General features: G+C 37.3%; 4 protein-coding genes across 4 annotated transcripts; all 4 read left to right on the top strand.

Annotated features, from left to right (window-relative positions):
- Window positions 1–6,310: 6,310 nt before the first annotated feature.
- On the top strand, window positions 6,311–8,263 carry Ugt49C1 (UDP-glycosyltransferase family 49 member C1). The gene is made up of 5 exons (XM_020948049.2): window positions 6,311–6,413; window positions 6,480–6,638; window positions 6,693–7,154; window positions 7,217–7,698; window positions 7,763–8,263. Exons 1-5 carry the CDS (start codon window positions 6,311–6,313, stop codon window positions 8,150–8,152), a joined length of 1,596 nt encoding a protein of 531 aa, XP_020803708.2. The 3' UTR covers window positions 8,153–8,263.
- A 563-nt stretch (window positions 8,264–8,826) lies between these two features.
- LOC110181120 (UDP-glycosyltransferase UGT5-like) lies at window positions 8,827–11,713 on the top strand. Its single transcript, XM_020948791.2, has 4 exons — window positions 8,827–8,986; window positions 9,765–10,023; window positions 10,082–10,747; window positions 10,809–11,713. The coding sequence occupies exons 1-4, from the start codon at window positions 8,954–8,956 to the stop codon at window positions 11,474–11,476; spliced, it is 1,626 nt and encodes a 541-aa protein (XP_020804450.2). The 5' UTR covers window positions 8,827–8,953; the 3' UTR covers window positions 11,477–11,713.
- A 483-nt stretch (window positions 11,714–12,196) lies between these two features.
- LOC110181121 (UDP-glycosyltransferase UGT5-like) lies at window positions 12,197–14,537 on the top strand. Its single transcript, XM_020948793.2, has 4 exons — window positions 12,197–12,417; window positions 12,689–12,947; window positions 13,003–13,668; window positions 13,734–14,537. Exons 1-4 carry the CDS (start codon window positions 12,415–12,417, stop codon window positions 14,399–14,401), a joined length of 1,596 nt encoding a protein of 531 aa, XP_020804452.2. The 5' UTR covers window positions 12,197–12,414; the 3' UTR covers window positions 14,402–14,537.
- A 990-nt stretch (window positions 14,538–15,527) lies between these two features.
- Window positions 15,528–17,753, top strand: LOC110181113 (UDP-glycosyltransferase UGT5-like). Its single transcript, XM_020948784.2, has 4 exons — window positions 15,528–15,678; window positions 15,957–16,215; window positions 16,275–16,940; window positions 17,006–17,753. The coding sequence occupies exons 1-4, from the start codon at window positions 15,676–15,678 to the stop codon at window positions 17,671–17,673; spliced, it is 1,596 nt and encodes a 531-aa protein (XP_020804443.2). The 5' UTR covers window positions 15,528–15,675; the 3' UTR covers window positions 17,674–17,753.
- Window positions 17,754–17,971: the final 218 nt, after the last annotated feature.

The raw sequence follows: 17,971 nt of genomic DNA, 5'->3' as shown, positions 1-17,971 counted from the left end.
TGGTATTCCAATTTTAGTCAGAAGCTTTTTACGCTATGAAGGAATCATTTCCGACCCTATAAATCATATATATTCTTGATCAGCTAAGGGGTTACATCATTAAAATTGCCAAAAATTGGAAAAAAATCGAATCTCTTTAAATGTTAAATTGAGTATGCAGTTTTTTTAAACTGATAAAAACTAGCATTAGAACGCTTTCCGAATTAAAATTGGAGCGTTTTTGGCTAAGTTATGCATTTTTTAAACTTTGATTGGTCGAAAAAATTGTATAAAAATGTAGATAAATATTGCCTCAAAGAATGGTATTCTAATTTTAGTCAGAAGCTTTTTACGCTATGAAGGAATCATTTCCGACCCTATAAATCATATATATTCTTGATCAGCTAAGGGGTTACATCATTAAAATTGCCAAAAATTGGAAAAAAATCGAATCTCTTTAAATGTTAAATTGAGTATGCAGTTTTTTTAAACTGATAAAAACTAGCATTAGAACGCTTTCCGAATTAAAATTGGAGCGTTTTTGGCTAAGTTATGCATTTTTTAAACTTTGATTGGTCGAAAAAATTGTATAAAAATGTAGATAAATATTGCCTCAAAGAATGGTATTCTAATTTTAGTCAGAAGCTTTTTACGCTATGAAGGAATCATTTCCGACCCTATAAATCATATATATTCTTGATCAGCTAAGGGGTTACATCATTAAAATTGCCAAAAATTGGAAAAAAATCGAATCTCTTTAAATGTTAAATTGAGTATGCAGTTTTTTTAAACTGATAAAAACTAGCATTAGAACGCTTTCCGAATTAAAATTGGAGCGTTTTTGGCTAAGTTATGCATTTTTTAAACTTTGATTGGTCGAAAAAATTGTATAAAAATGTAGATAAATATTGCCTCAAAGAATGGTATTCTAATTTTAGTCAGAAGCTTTTTACGCTATGAAGGAATCATTTCCGACCCTATAAATCATATATATTCTTGATCAGCTAAGGGGTTACATCATTAAAATTGCCAAAAATTGGAAAAAAATCGAATCTCTTTAAATGTTAAATTGAGTATGCAGTTTTTTTAAACTGATAAAAACTAGCATTAGAACGCTTTCCGAATTAAAATTGGAGCGTTTTTGGCTAAGTTATGCATTTTTTAAACTTTGATTGGTCGAAAAAATTGTATAAAAATGTAGATAAATATTGCCTCAAAGAATGGTATTCTAATTTTAGTCAGAAGCTTTTTACGCTATGAAGGAATCATTTCCGACCCTATAAATCATATATATTCTTGATCAGCTAAGGGGTTACATCATTAAAATTGCCAAAAATTGGAAAAAAATCGAATCTCTTTAAATGTTAAATTGAGTATGCAGTTTTTTAAACTGATAAAAACTAGCATTAGAACGCTTTCCAAATTAAAATTGGAGCGTTTTTGGCTAAGTTATGCATTTTTTAAACTTTGATTGGTCGAAAAAATTGTATAAAAATGTAGATAAATATTGCCTCAAAGAATGGTATTCTAATTTTAGTCAGAAGCTTTTTACGCTATGAAGGAATCATTTCCGACCCTATAAATCATATATATTCTTGATCAGCTAAGGGGTTACATCATTAAAATTGCCAAAAATTGGAAAAAAATCGAATCTCTTTAAATGTTAAATTGAGTATGCAGTTTTTTAAACTGATAAAAACTAGCATTAGAACGCTTTCCAAATTAAAATTGGAGCGTTTTTGGCTAAGTTATGCATTTTTTAAACTTTGATTGGTCGAAAAAATTGTAGTAAAAAAATGTGGACAAATATTGACTCAAAGTATGGTATTGTAATTTTAGTCCGAACATTTTTACGTCGTGAAGGAGTCATTTTCGAGTAAGCAGTTTTATTACCCTGATAGTAAACAACACAGGAGCGCTTTCCGAATTAAAATTGGATCGTTTTTGGCTAAGTTATGAATTTTTTAAACTTTTATTGGTCGAAAAAATTGTATAAAAATGTAGATAAATATTGCCTCAAAGAATGGTATTCTAATTTTAGTCAGAAGCTTTTTACGCTATGAAGGAATCATTTCCGACCCTATAAATCATATATATTCTTGATCAGCTAAGGGGTTACATCATTAAAATTGCCAAAAATTGGAAAAAAATCGAATCTCTTTAAATGTTAAATTGAGTATGCAGTTTTTTTAAACTGATAAAAACTAGCATTAGAACGCTTTCCGAATTAAAATTGGAGCGTTTTTGGCTAAGTTATGCATTTTTTAAACTTTGATTGGTCGAAAAATTGTATAAAAATGTAGATAAATATTGCCTCAAAGAATGGTATTCTAATTTTAGTCAGAAGCTTTTTACGCTATGAAGGAATCATTTCCGACCCTATAAATCATATATATTCTTGATCAGCTAAGGGGTTACATCATTAAAATTGCCAAAAATTGGAAAAAAATCGAATCTCTTTAAATGTTAAATTGAGTATGCAGTTTTTTAAACTGATAAAAACTAGCATTAGAACGCTTTCCAAATTAAAATTGGAGCGTTTTTGGCTAAGTTATGCATTTTTTAAACTTTGATTGGTCGAAAAAATTGTAGTAAAAAAATGTGGACAAATATTGACTCAAAGTATGGTATTGTAATTTTAGTCCGAACATTTTTACGTCGTGAAGGAGTCATTTTCGAGTAAGCAGTTTTATTACCCTGATAGTAAACAACACAGGACCGCTTTCCGAATTAAAATTGGATCGTTTTTGGCTAAGTTATGAATTTTTTAAACTTTGATTGGTTGAAAAAATTGTATAAAAATGTAGATAAATATTGCCTCAAAGAATGGTTTTCTAATTTTAGTCAGAAGCTTTTTACGCTTTGAAGGAATCATTTCCGACCCTATAAATCATATATATTCTTGATCAGCACGATCAGCCGAGTCGATTGAGCCGTCTCCGGCCAAAATCTATTTTTTTTCCAAATCTCCGAAAATTTAAAAATTTTATAAGGGGTTACATCATTAAAATTGCCAAAAATTGGGAAAAAATCGAATCTCTTTAAATGTTAAATTGAGTATGCAGTTTTTTAAACTGATAAAAACTAGCATTAGAACGCTTTCCAAATTAAAATTGGAGCGTTTTTGGCTAAGTTATGCATTTTTTAAACTTTGATTGGTCGAAAAAATTGTAGTAAAAAAATGTGGACAAATATTGACTCAAAGTATGGTATTGTAATTTTAGTCAAAAAATTTTAACGTTGTGAAGGAGTCATTTTCGAGTATGCAGTTTTATTACCCTGATAGTAAACAACACAGGACCGCTTTCCGAATTAAAATTGGATCGTTTTTGGCTAAGTTATGAATTTTTTAAACTTTGATTGGTTGAAAAAATTGTATAAAAATGTAGATAAATATTGCCTCAAAGAATGGTTTTCTAATTTTAGTCAGAAGCTTTTTACGCTTTGAAGGAATCATTTCCGACCCTATAAATCATATATATTCTTGATCAGCACGATCAGCCGAGTCGATTGAGCCGTCTCCGGCCAAAATCTATTTTTTTTCCAAATCTCCGAAAATTTAAAAACTTTATAAGGGGTTACATCATTAAAATTGCCAAAAATTGGAAAAAAAAAATCGAATCTCTTTAAATGTTAAATTGAGTATGCAGTTTTTTTAAACTGATAAAAACTAGCATTAGAACGCTTTCCGAATTAAAATTGGAGCGTTTTTGGCTAAGTTATGAATTTTTTAAACTTTGATTGGTCGAAAAAATTGTAGTAAAAAAATGTGGACAAATATTGACTCAAAGTATGGTATTGTAATTTTAGTCAGAAAATTTTAACGTTGTGAAGGAGTCATTTTCGAGTATGCAGTTTTATTACCCTGATAGTAAACAACACAGGACCGCTTTCCGAATTAAAATTGGATCGTTTTTGGCTAAGTTATGTATTTTTTAAACTTTGATTGGTCGAAAAAATTGTATAAAAATGTAGATAAATATTGCCTCAAAGAATGGTATTCTAATTTTAGTCAGAAGCTTTTTACGCCATAAAGGAATCATTTCCGACCCTATAAATCATATATATTCTTGATCAGCACGATCAGCCGAGTCGATTGAGCCGTCTCCGGCTAAAATCTATTTTTTTTCCAAATCTCAGAAAATTTAAAAATTTTATAAGGGTTACATCATTAAAATTGCCAAAAATTGGAAAAAAAATCGAATCTCTTTAAATGTTAAATTGAGTATGCAGTTTTTTTAAACTGATAAAAACTAGCATTAGAACGCTTTCCGAATTAAAATTGGTGCGTTTTTGGCTAAGTTATGAATTTTTGAAACTTTGATTGGTCGAAAAAAATGTAGTAAAAAAATGTGGACAAATATTGACTCAAAGTATGGTATTGTAATTTTAGTCAAAAAATTTTAACGTTGTGAAGGAGTCATTTTTGAGTATGCAGTTTTATTACCCTGATAGTAAACAACACAGGACCGCTTTCCGAATTAAAATTAAATCGTTTTTGACTAAGTTATGAATTTTTTAAACTTTGATTGGTCGAAAAAATTGTAGTAAAAAAATGTGGACAAATATTGACTCAAAGTATGGTATTGTAATTTTAGTCAGAAGCTTTTTACGCTATGAAGGAATCATTTCCGACCCTATAAATCATATATATTCTTGATCAGCATCAACATGGGAATCTTTTCAGCTATATCCGGGCGAAAAAAATTTTTTTCAGAAGTTTCCCATTTTTTTTATAAAAAGGAAAGGGGTTATTATCATTAAACAATTGAAAAATCGCCCAAAATTCACATTTTAAATTGAGTATGCAGTTTTATTAACTTGCTAAAAATGAACATAACAACGCTCTCCGAATTGAAATTAATGCATTTTTAGCTTAGTTATGAGACTTTTAAATATTTGATGTGTAGTAAAATTTGCAGATAAAAATATAGTTAATATCGACTAAAAAATGGTATTTCACCTTCAGTCCGAAGCTTAAAAGAAAGTGAAGGAGTCATTTCCGAGCCTATAAATCATTCTTGATCAGCATCAACAGCCGAGTCGATCTTGCCATGTCCGTCTGTCCATCGGTCTGGCCGTCAGTCTATCAGTTTCAACGCAATCTAGTTTCTCAGTTTTGAAGCTATCTGAATGAAACTTTGCAATTAGTCTTCTATTTACTCCCACTCGTATATACACATTTCGGAATGGGCCGAAATGGCAGACTAAATCTTTTAGGTGCCAATCGAACAATCGGAAAATGTTAACAAAAAAAAGGTATAAATTCTTCAGTATTCAATAGAATTTTATTATTTTATCTTCTTGTTTCTGTTTATTGGACGAGGCGCTTTCTTAACCTGTCTGAATCCTGAATCTAGTTCTCTTCAACTTTATATAAATTATTATTATTTTGTAGGGGATTTCAGAGGCTCGAGTGCCAAGAACGGGTTGCAATGATAATGCGATAATTTATATTGTAGGTTGCTTTTTCATTAAACATTAAACAAGCAATCTACTGTATAAATTATCGCAGTCGTTTGAGAGTTTCAGTTTAAATCAGCTGGGGACCGTTCCCCTTGTGGCTTAAAACAATTTTTTAAATTCGAAGAAATGGTAAATATCAGACCATATTTATTTATATAATTCTTTTTATTTAAACAAACCTAGCATGTTAGAAAATAAATTTAATAACGGTGCATTTTTGGATTATCAGAGAATTTTCTTAACAAAATAGAAACATAACCAACGGGAATCAAATAAGAAAGCCTTGTCAAGGAAATAATAATATATTATATCCTAATGAATCTTCCTTATCTCAATTAAAATTTCCTATTACAAGAACACTGTAGATATATCAAACAGCAATTTTTCCATAATATATAATAATAATAAACTTAGGATAAACATAGGAACCACGCGAAAGAGCAATAAGAAACGAAGACCAGAGGAGACCATAGTAAGGGGCAGCATAATTTGACCATTGCTCTTTCTATATAAATCAAAATGTTTAAAAATAAATCCAGGCGAAGCATAAAACTCAGGAACATTTTAATAGATGCCACTTGGCCTTCTCGTTTCTACCACAAACCCGTGAAAGATGGCCTCTTTTCAAATTTAATGGGCTCTCTAGGTCCAATTAACATATATAGATATATATGTAGCTATCTGGAAACAAAAAGTAATACTATTTATTAGTCGCCGGAAAAACGCCGTTTGAGTCGGATGCCAAAAAATATTCGCAAATGGAATGGTTTATTTAGATTGCTGTAATTTCTGATTTTGTTTAAATTTTCAGAAGCTAAACAAGTTAAACTTGCTGACTTTAAATTAAATTTGAAACATGGCCACAATGCAGCTTACACTGCTCTGTGGACTCCTTTTGGCTGGATGTTTCTATTCCCAGCTTGAGTTAGCGGAAGGAGCCAAGATTCTGGCGGTGTACGCCTATCCAGGTAAAGCTAGTCTCAACTGAAACATATCTTTCCAATCCTATTACAATACAAATATTCTTGACCTAGGCAAATCTCATTTCATGATGAATACGGCACTGATGAGAGAACTCGTTGAAAGTGGCCACCAGGTGACCATGATCACGGCGTATTCCTTGGAAAAAGAAAAGCTGGGCGACAACTTCACGGAGATCGTAATAGAACCCGTATATGATTACTGGCATGATGGTGAGTAAACAATCAGTATCAAGTCATCATAAATATGATACAATTTCATTTCAGTCAAGCAGAATTTTAAAGCAGATCACCTGTTCGAGCTGACCCGGCTAACCAACGATGATTTCCTGAATATGCTAGAGATTATAGGTGTGAAGACCACGGAACACGCTCTCAAGCAGCCCAAGGTTCAGGCTCTTATCCATGCCAAGGAAACAGAAGGTGTCTTTGATCTTCTCCTGGCGGAGCAGTTCTACCAGGAGGCCTTCTTAGCCTTGGCCAAGATCTATAAGATACCCGTGGTGACCACCAGCACCCTTACTTACGAGAACAGCATGAGTCAGATGATGGGTCTGATCTCACCTTGGTCCTTTGTCCCACACGGTTTCTCGCGCTTCACGGATCGCATGAGTTTCCTGGAGCGAGTGACAAACTCGTATCTATCTTTGTACGAGGACTTGCACAGGCTCCTCAGCTACTTTCCCAAAATGGATGCGGTGACCAAGGAGTTCTTTGGCTCCGTTTTGGGTAAGATTAAGGAGGAGGAGCATACGAAGCTTCTTACGAATCATCATCGTTGTTCCTTGCAGCTGAGGTTCCGAAAGTCAAGGACATGGAGCGACAAATCTCGGTGATGCTGCTTAACAGTCACGCTCCGTTGACCACGGCACGTCCCACGGTGGACGCCATGGTCCCAGTGGGTGGCATGCACATATATACGCCCAAGGCTCTCCCCCAGGACATGCAGGACTTCTTGGATGGCGCCTGCGAGGCGGGAGCCATCTACTTCAGCCTGGGCAGCAATGTCCAGAGCAAGGATATGCCGCCGGAGATGCTACGCCTATTCCTACGGGTATTCGGCTCACTTCGGCAGCGGATTCTGTGGAAGTTCGAGGATGAGAGCATTGGCCAACTGCCCGCGAATGTGATGGTAAGGAAGTGGCTGCCCCAGGCCGATATCCTGGCTCATCGTAACGTCAAGGTGTTTATCACGCATGGCGGCCTTTTTGGCTTACAAGAGGGAGTCCACTACGCGGTGCCCATGTTGGGAATTCCCATCTACTGTGACCAGGTGAGCAGTGGAGAGTAGTCCGCCCCGAAAATAAGTCATAATAATCGAAATACTTTGCTTTCAGCACCTGAACATACACCAGGCCGTTTTCGGTGGCTATGCAATCAGTTTGCAATTCCAGTCCATCAACGAGGATATCCTGAGGCAATCCCTGCTTCAACTCCTCCACAATGGAACCTACAAGGAGAGCATTCAACGAGTGTCTAATATCTGGAGAGATCGCCCGCAGGAGCCGCGCCGAACAGCTGTCTATTGGATCGAGTACGTCATCCGGTATGGAGGAGCTCCGCACATGCGATCCGCTGGCCTGGACCTCAACTGGTTCCAGTTCTATCTCCTGGATGTGATTGCCTTTGTTGTAGTCATTTTCATAGCTGGAATCATGGTCATTTGGCTGGCCACTCAAATGCTAATTGGCAGTTGCAAGAAGCTCAGGAAAACTAAGAATGAGTAGTAAACCATTAAACTGAAACGAGTAATTTCTGATTCTAAAAATGTATTCATTTTGTTCTTGATCAGTATCAAGAATATAATCAAACACTTAATAAAAAATTTTAAAAAATAATAGCTTTTATTTTCCGGTAAAAGAATTGGAAAAAATATTTTTGAAGAATTGCTGCGTTAGCAATAGAATTATAATTTTCATTTGGAAGTCGATCATTACTAAGCATAATATATTTACATTCATTAATTTGACATTTATTCATTTTTTGTCTACTCAAATTTTTGTAAAAAATCAAAATTAAATAATTTTATAAGTAAGCCAAAAATGCTTTTTATTTAATTCGGAAAGCGTTCCTATGTTAGTTTTTATCAGGCTAACAAATTTGCATACTCAATTTCAAGTTTAAAATAATTCAAAATTTCTTCTCTTAGTTTCAAGCTTATGACTAAAATGGTTATAACCTGAAAGATGGAATATTTAACGATTTCATTTTTAAAGTAATAATCAAACAAAACTAAAAAAAGTAAAATGTATTTCAATTGTAATTATATATAATTATATTTAATAAGTCAAACATGTTTTGCATCTTTTTTCTGTCTGAAAAGATTACTTTGATTGAAAGCCTCCTCACCTGTCGCACGAATCTCACATATTATTCACGGAATACTTGTGGAGGGGCTTCCAGAGAGACTTAGATTAACCTCTTAAAAACGGGTTTCATATTAGAGAACGATCGAGATCGATCGATTTTATAAACAAATTAAGCTATTTTATTAGTTCCTAATCGCAGTCGTTGGCGAGTTGCAGTTCATGTCGGATGTGGATTGTTTCCCAGTGAAAATGGTTTGTTAACGTTACTTATTTTAATGCTATATTTAAAACAAAATTAAAGTACTCAACGATAAAGATAATAGAACCACTTAAAGGTATCAGTCAGTGTTCTGAACAAAATAGAAATGTAACCAACGGCTATAAGATAAGATAAAGTTATCAAATAAGCGATAATTCAGGAGGCACCAGTTACCTACCTTAACTTTATTTTAAAATAACTAAAAACTATAATATGTAGTCATTATCAAACGGAAAAATATAGTATCTTAAGAGTTAAGAGAAAGAAAAGAAAAGAGAAGTAAAAAAACGTGACAGCAGAATTTTCCCATTACTCTTTCCATATAAATCAAAAAGTTTAAAAATAAATCTAGATGAACCAAAACACACAAAACACATGAATTAATGTTCAAGTTAAATTATGTTATACATAATAAAAACACATAAGACTAGGGATATTTTATCATAATGCTCATACTTCTCTATATTTTATATAAATTTTAATGATCTACCAGCCCTTGGCCTTCTCGCTTCCATTGAAAGTTGCCGCTCTACAAATGTTAGATGACCTATTAATAAATATGTGTACATAGCTATATGAAAAGTAAAACTATTTTTTAGTCACCGGGAAATCTTTGCTCGTGTCGGGTACCGAAAAATATTCAAAATCCAAATGGTTTGTTTACTTTTCTATTAGAAATTAAGGAATTACATAATATTACTAATATTTTATTTTAATAGTTTATTTTTTTATGATCAAAATAAAGAAAATAAATAATATTTTATCCAACAGCAATTCCGGGGTTTTCTAAACATTTTCCTACTGAGTCTGGTGGCTCTTCAGCAGCTGGACTTGGGTGCTGGCTCCCGGATCCTGGCAGCCTTCTTCTTTCCCGGCAAGAGTCATTTCATGATGACCAATGCGATCATTCGGGAACTGGTGAAGCGAGGCCATGAAGTCACCTTCATCACACCCTTCTCCTTGGCCAAGGAGAAGCTGGGACCCAACTACAAGGAAATTGTGATTCCAAAATACGACTTCTGGCCAGAGAGTAAGAGCGGGGGCTTAGTAACTCACTAATCAGTATCACATTAAACCTTATCTATCAGCTCAGGAACTAACAAAGACCAACACTGTTCTGGAAATGAGTGATTTGCCCAATTTGACCTTCGTCCGTTTGGTCTATATAATGGGTCTTCGCAGCACAGACTTTGCTTTCGAGCAGCCGGGCGTTAAGGAATTAATCAATGCCAAGGATAAGGTGGGGAAGTACGATCTCCTGCTGGTACCACAGTTCTACAACGAGGGAGCTCTCATCCTGGGACACCTCTATCAGATTCCCGTCATAACCACTTCGTCCTACGGGTTTGCCAACTTTTTTAGCCAGATGGTGGGCATAGTGTCTCCTTGGTCGTTTGTCCCAAACGCCTTCATGCCCTACACCGATCGGATGACTCTCTGGGAGCGCATCGGGAACGTGGTCAACAGTGGCATTGAAGATCTTATGAGGGAGTTCTCCTACTATCCCAACCAGGATGCCATCCTTCAGCAGCACTTCTCCAAGCTGTTGGACAGAGTTCCCTCTGTCAAGGAACTGGAGAGGAATATCTCTGCGATTCTGTTGAATAACTACATGCCCCTGGCCTCTCCCAGACCCGTTTCCTTCAACATGATTCAAGTGGGCGGCCTGCACATTCAACAGCCAAAGGCTCTGCCCGAGGATCTTCAGAAGTTCCTCGATGGAGCCACCCATGGAGCCATATACTTTAGTCTGGGTGAGTTTCGGTATTTTATATTTTTAATTGTGTAATATAAAAATATAACCAATATTTTCAGGTTATCAAGTGCGAAGTGCCGATATGCCGCCCGAGAAACTAAAGGTATTCCTGAACGTCTTTGGCAGTCTGAAGCAGCGGGTTCTGTGGAAGTTCGAGGATGAGACACTGCCCGATCTCCCAGCGAATGTGAAGGTTCAGAGTTGGATGCCCCAGGCAGATATCCTGGCACACCCCAATGTTAAAGTATTCATCGCTCACGGAGGACTCTTTGGTACCCAGGAAGCAGTGCACAACGGAGTTCCCATCCTGGGAATGCCGATCTACTGTGATCAACACCTAAACATTCATCAAGGCAAGAAGGCAGGCTATGCCTTGGGTCTCGATTACAGGACGGTGACGGAGGAAGAGCTCAGAAGATCCCTACTGGAGCTGATCGAGAACCCCAAGTACAGGAACAACATGAGGCAGGCGTCTAAAGTGTTTCGAGATCGACCTCTCAGCGCTATGGATACGGCAATGTATTGGATAAACTATGTGATCGAGCACCGGGGGGCACCTCACATGGTCTCCGCTGGAGTCCACCTGCCTTGGTATCAGTTCTACCTCCTGGATATTGTTGGTCTGGGTCTAGTTCTCATCCTCTGGCCAATCATTGCTTTAGCAATCATCTGCCGGAGGAGCTCCAAATCGATAAATACTCACAAGTTGAAGGCTAAGACAAACTAAAACATAGCCCTGCAATTAACCTTGAGAATTAAATCGATATTTTTTTTTGGGAAAATCTAAGTTTTCCAAATATCATAACTATGCCAAAAATGCATTAATTTCAATTCGGATAACTTTGCTGTGCTGGTTTTTATACGGTTATCAAATCTGCATATTAAGTTTAAAATCGCCAAAAATTCAATTTTCCTGTTATTGTTATACTAAAGAGTTTATAATAAAGAGCCCCCCTTAACTAAATCTTAGAAATGTGTTTTTGTATGTTACAGGGTACTGATAATACCTTATCAGGTTCGTGTTCGTAATAGATAATGTAATCATGTTTAATGTAAATCATGCTGAGTTGAAATAAACTTGTTTGAGTTTATTTTTCAATATTTTCAAGTCCCTTTGATTAGATAACAGAATTGTGCATGGTAAGGCTGCTGAATAAGTTTTTTTTTTAGTGTAATTAAAAATGGAAATATGTGCTTATCAATAAAAAAATTCTGAAAGATTCTGCGAAAGGTTACCGAATAGATTTCACCACTGAATGAAATAAGATTACTATTACTGTAAGTCTGAAGAATTATGAAATAAAATTATTGAACTGAAGGTCACACATTTGGAGGATCTCTGTTAAAGATACACCTTATATATATTAAATTATACTTATAATAATGATGTTTACTATATTTGTAAGAATGATGTTGCGGCTCTTAAAAACTACTATTACTTCGGCAGAACGTCTCCACCTGATAATCAGCTCTCTCGGTTGCTGAAACAAACGCCTCGTAAATTGCCACTTTCGCCCATGTCGTGTGTTGTCTAGTATATAACGATCGAGCTACCTAGGAACCCAATCTAAACTATTATTATCAACGGTTTGCAGTCGTCGGAGAGTCGTCGTTCGCGTCGGTTGTCGATTCTTTGCCTCCCAGAACAGACAAGACGGATTCAAAATGGTTTGTTGACACTAAAGTAAATTAATTAATTAAAGACCTTCAAGCTTTCAAAGTTTTTTGTTATTGGGGAAAGCTAAAAGGTCAAAGTCAAAGGTTAATAAAATAGGCCAAAAGCTTAAATTTTAAATTTCAATAAACAAATACGCGAGAAGGTGAAATGGATATTTAATATACTGTTGATCAGTCTGTGATTATAGTTAGACAGAGATTAGGCCTTTTCTAAGGTTACTGGTGAACACAACAAAAACTCATTTACTTTTTTACTCATCAGCAATTGAAGAGTACACTGCATATCTTGCTCCTGAGTCTGATGGCTCTTCAGCAGCTGGACTTGGGCTCTAGTTCTCGGATCCTGGCAGCCTTCTTCTTTCCCGGCAAGAGCCATTTCATGATGACCAATGCGATCATTCGGGAACTGGTGAAGCGAGGCCATGAAGTCACCTTCATCACACCCTTCTCCTTGGCCAAGGAGAAGCTGGGACCCAACTATAAGGAAATTGTGATTCCACAATACAATTTCTGGCCAGAGAGTAAGAGCGATTATTTCTACAATATATACATAAATATGATACCATTATCCCCTAGTCAAGGAGATGACCCAGAAGAGCACCGTTCTGGAGATGACCGATGTGGATAATCTGACCTTCCTGCGCGTAGTTCAAGTTATGGGTATCCACAGCACGGACTTTGCCTTCGAGCAGCCAGAGGTTCAGGCATTGATCAATGCCAAGGATAAGGTCGGGAAGTACGATCTCCTCCTGGCGGAGCAGTTTTTTAACGAAGGAGCCCTAATTCTTGGACATCTCTACCAGATTCCAATGATCACCGTCTCGACCTTTGGTTTTGCCAATTACCTCAGCCAGTTGTTTGGAGTGGTTTCTCCCTGGTCATATGTTCCTCATGCCTATATGACATATACTGACAAGATGTCCCTGTGGGAACGTATCGGAAATGTGGCCATTTGTGGTGCCGAGGATCTCATAAGGGAGTTCTCCTATTACCCGAATCAGGATGCCATTCTCCGGAAGCACTTTTCCAATAAGCTCGATAGAGTTCCCTCTGTCAAGGAGCTGGAGAGAAATATCTCCGCCGTTCTGCTGAACAGCTACATGCCCCTGGCCTCGGCTAGACCCACATCCTACAACATGATTCAGGTCGGTGGACTGCACATCCAGTCGGCCAAGGCGTTGCCGGAGGATCTGAAGCAGTTCCTGGATGGAGCCACCCATGGAGCCATATACTTCAGTCTGGGTAAATTCCATTCATATCTCCCAGATCTTCTTGGTTTTAACAATAAACTCACTTCTCCACCTTAGGCTCCCAAGTGCGAAGTGCCGATCTCCCGCCCGAGAAACTAAAGGTATTCCTGAACGTCTTTGGCAGTCTGAAGCAGCGGGTTCTGTGGAAGTTCGAGGATGAGACACTGCCCAATCTCCCAGCGAATGTGAAGGTTCAGAGTTGGATGCCCCAGGCAGACATCCTGGCACACCCCAATGTTAAAGTATTCATCGCCCACGGAGGACTCTTTGGTACCCAGGAAGCGGTGCACAACGGAGTTCCCATCCTGGGCATGCCCGTCTACTGTGATCAGCACCTGAACATAAATCAGGCCAAAAAGGCAGGCTATGCCTTGGATCTGGATTACAGAAAGGTGACGGAGGAAGAGCTCAGGGAATCGCTGCTGGAGCTGATCGAGAACCCCAAGTACAGGAACAACATGAGGCAGGCGTCTAAAGTGTTCCGCGATCGACCCCTCAGCGCCATGGATACGGCGATGTATTGGATAAACTATGTGATTGAACACCGGGGGGCACCTCACATGGTCTCCGCTGGAGTCCACCTGCCTTGGTATCAGTTCTACCTCTTGGATATTGTTGGCATGGCTCTAGTCCTCATCCTCCTGCCGATCATTGCTTTAGCAATCATCTGCCGGAAGAGCTCCAAATCGATGAATAATCACAAGCTGAAGTCGAAGACAAATTAAAACAAGAATGGAAGCTAACTTCGAGAAGCCGAATGTGTATGGCCTTGCAGTAGTTATTAATGATCCTTCATAAGTTTAAAGAATGCGAAATTGACCAAAACTAATCCATTAAAATGCATTAATCTCAATTTGAAAAGTTTTTCTGTGCTGAATTTTATTGGGATACTAGCATTTCGGGCTTTGCTATTTAATGAATCACAAATTTTAGGATTTTTTGACAATTTTAAATGAGGTTTTCACCATTAAAAAAATTCTTGATGTATTATTTATTTATTATCTTGAATGCAAATTGAAATATATGTGACCTTTGGCAAGGCTTTTCGGATTTCGTAAATAAAATAAAATATTTTTATTCTATGCATACATATATTAAATCGATATTTTTATGTGCTAATTTTTGGGTAAATCAAAGTTTTCCAAATATCATGATCAATTTTTGATCAAATTTTAACAATATAATCCTTTATAAAATTCTTAAATTTTGAAAATTTGTAAAAAATTCGACTCTTATCAAGAATATTTATGATATATAGGGTCGGAAATGATTCCTTCACTGTTCTTAAAGCTTCTGACTGAGATAATTATACAATAAAAATGTATAATAGAAGAGGGTATGTATTATTGTTTGAAGTAAAGAGTTTCTTTTAACGTTTTTCTTTAATATGTGTTTTTTATTTATTTTATGTAGCACTGATTATACCTTATCAGATTCGAAATAGATAATGTAATCATGTATAATGTAAATCATGCTGAGTTGAAATAAACCTGTTTCAATGTTTTTTAATATTTTCAAGGCACTTGTAAGGTAAATGCTTTATGATATTCAATTTAAAATAAGTGCTTATCAGTGGAACTATTTAGAAACATTCCATAGCAAATAATAAAAACAAAATTTCCAGTAGATTTCACCACAGAATGAAATAAGAGAATTACCTTCAATCTGATTTATGATGAAATGAAATTATAAAACTAAGGGTCAAGTATATTAAACAAGTGGATAATCTCTGTTAAAGACGCACTTGATTTACATGTATTATTATAGTGATAGTACTTAGAATATTTAGGAGAATAATGTTGCGGCTCTTGAAAACTACTTTTACTCCGCCAGATACTCGACTCTCTCTGTTGTCGTGTGTTCTCTAGTATTTAACGATCGAGCTACCTAGGAACCCAATCTAAACCATTTATTATCAACGGTTTGCAGTCGTCGGAAAGTCGTCGTTCGCGTCGGTTGTCGGTTCTTTCCCTCCCAGAACAGACAAGACGGATTCAAAATGGTTTGTTGACACTAAAGTAAATTAATATATTAAAGATCTTCAGGCTTTCAGAGCTTGGAGAAGCATAAAGGTAAAAATCAAAGGTTAATGAACTCGACCATAAGCTTGAAGATAAGTGAAAAGGTGAAGTGGATTATTAATCTACTGTTAATCAGAATGTATTAATCGTTAGACAGAGGTCTACCATAAGGATCTGTAAGATAAGATAAGGTTGCCAGAACGCCCTAGATCAATAAATCAGATAGGTTTTAGTTATGTATTGCATTTTTACTCAACAGAAATTTTGGAGTACACTACACATCTTGCTTATGAGTCTGGTGGCTCTTCAGCAGCTGGACTTGGGTGCTGGCTCCCGCATCCTGGCAGCCTTTTTCTTACCCGGCAAGAGTCATTTCATGATGACCAATGCCATTATTAGGGAACTGGTGAAGCGAGGCCATGAAGTCACCTTCATCACACCCTTCTCTTTGGCCAAGGAAAAGTTGGGTCCCAACTACAAGGAAATTGTGATTCCACAATACGATTTGTGGACAGAGAGTAAGAGTATTACTACAATATATTTAAATGTATATGTATATGATACCATTATCCCCTAGTCAAGGAGATGACCCAGAAGAGCACCGTTTTGGAGATGACCGATTTGGACAGCCTGACTTTCCTACGCATACTCCAAATAATGGGTCTTCGTAGCACGGACTTTGCCTTCGAGCAGCCAGAGATTCAGGCATTGATCAATGCCAAGGATAAAGTCGGGAAGTACGATCTTCTAATTGCAGAGCAATTCTTCAACGAGGGAGCCCTCATCCTTGGACATCTCTACCAGATACCAATGATCACCGTCTCGACCTTTGGCTTTTCCAACCACCTCAGCCAGTTGTTTGGAGTGGTTTCTCCCTGGTCGTATGTTCCTCATGCCTACATGGCTTACACAGACAAAATGTCCCTTTGGGAGCGCATCGGAAATGTGGCCATTTGTGGTGCCGAGGATCTCATAAGGGAGTTCTCCTATTACCCGAATCAGGATGCCATTCTCCGGAAGCACTTTTCCAATAAGCTCGATAGAGTTCCCTCTGTCAAGGAGCTGGAGAGAAATATCTCCGCCGTTCTGCTGAACAGCTACATGCCCCTGGCCTCGGCTAGACCCACATCCTACAACATGATTCAGGTCGGTGGACTGCACATCCAGTCGGCCAAGGCGTTGCCGGAGGATCTGAAGCAGTTCCTGGATGGAGCCACCCATGGAGCCATATACTTCAGTCTGGGTAAATTCCATTCATATCTCCCAGATCTTCTTGGTTTTAACAATAAACTCACTTCTCCACCTTAGGCTCCCAAGTGCGAAGTGCCGATCTCCCGCCCGAGAAACTTAAGGTATTCCTGAACGTCTTTGGCAGTCTGAAGCAGCGGGTTCTGTGGAAGTTCGAGGATGAGACACTGCCCAATCTCCCAGCCAATGTGAAGGTTCAGAGTTGGTTGCCCCAGGCAGACATCCTGGCACACCCCAATGTTAAAGTATTCATCGCCCACGGAGGACTCTTTGGTACCCAGGAAGCGGTGCACAACGGAGTTCCCATCCTGGGCATGCCCGTCTACTGTGATCAGCACCTGAACATAAATCAGGCTAAAAAGGCAGGCTATGCCTTGGATCTGGATTACAGAAAGGTGACGGAGGAAGAGCTCAGGGAATCCCTGCTGGAGCTGATCGAGAACCCCAAGTACAGGAACAACATGAGGCAGGCTTCTAAAGTGTTCCGCGATCGACCCCTCAGCGCCATGGACACGGCAATGTATTGGATAAACTATGTGATCGAGCACCGGGGGGCACCTCACATGGTCTCCGCTGGAGTCCACCTGCCTTGGTATCAGTTCTACCTCCTGGATATTGTTTTCTTGGGTTTGGCTCTGATCCTACTGCCCCTTTTGTTGTTGCTCTCCCTATGCCGCAAAAGCTCAAGGCCTTCAGGAAACCCCAGAAAGAAAACTAAGAAAAATTAGAAGCTTAAATTGTATTTGTTTTAATTTAGTGAAATACTTTTAATTGAAATAAATTTTGAATATTTTTTTATATATTGAAAGTCGAAGCAAACAAAAGTATATTTTTCAGCGAAACTACAGAAACCAAAGAGAGACCAGCCTACAGCGTCTTTCATTCACATCTAAATCGATATATAAATAAATCCAGTAGAGCAGACAACTAAGTTCACACGTGCACATTAATGTTAATGAAATTCGAATAATTGTTATCAAAAAAACAAAAAAACCGGATTGCCTAGTTTCTGCTTCATTTTACTTA

This window comes from Drosophila serrata, unplaced genomic scaffold, assembly GCF_035046125.1.
Source record: "Drosophila serrata isolate PLE 108 unplaced genomic scaffold, ASM3504612v1 contig_165, whole genome shotgun sequence".
Classification (NCBI taxonomy): Eukaryota; Metazoa; Arthropoda; class Insecta; order Diptera; family Drosophilidae; genus Drosophila; species Drosophila serrata.
This window is presented reverse-complemented; position numbering and strand designations above follow the sequence as displayed.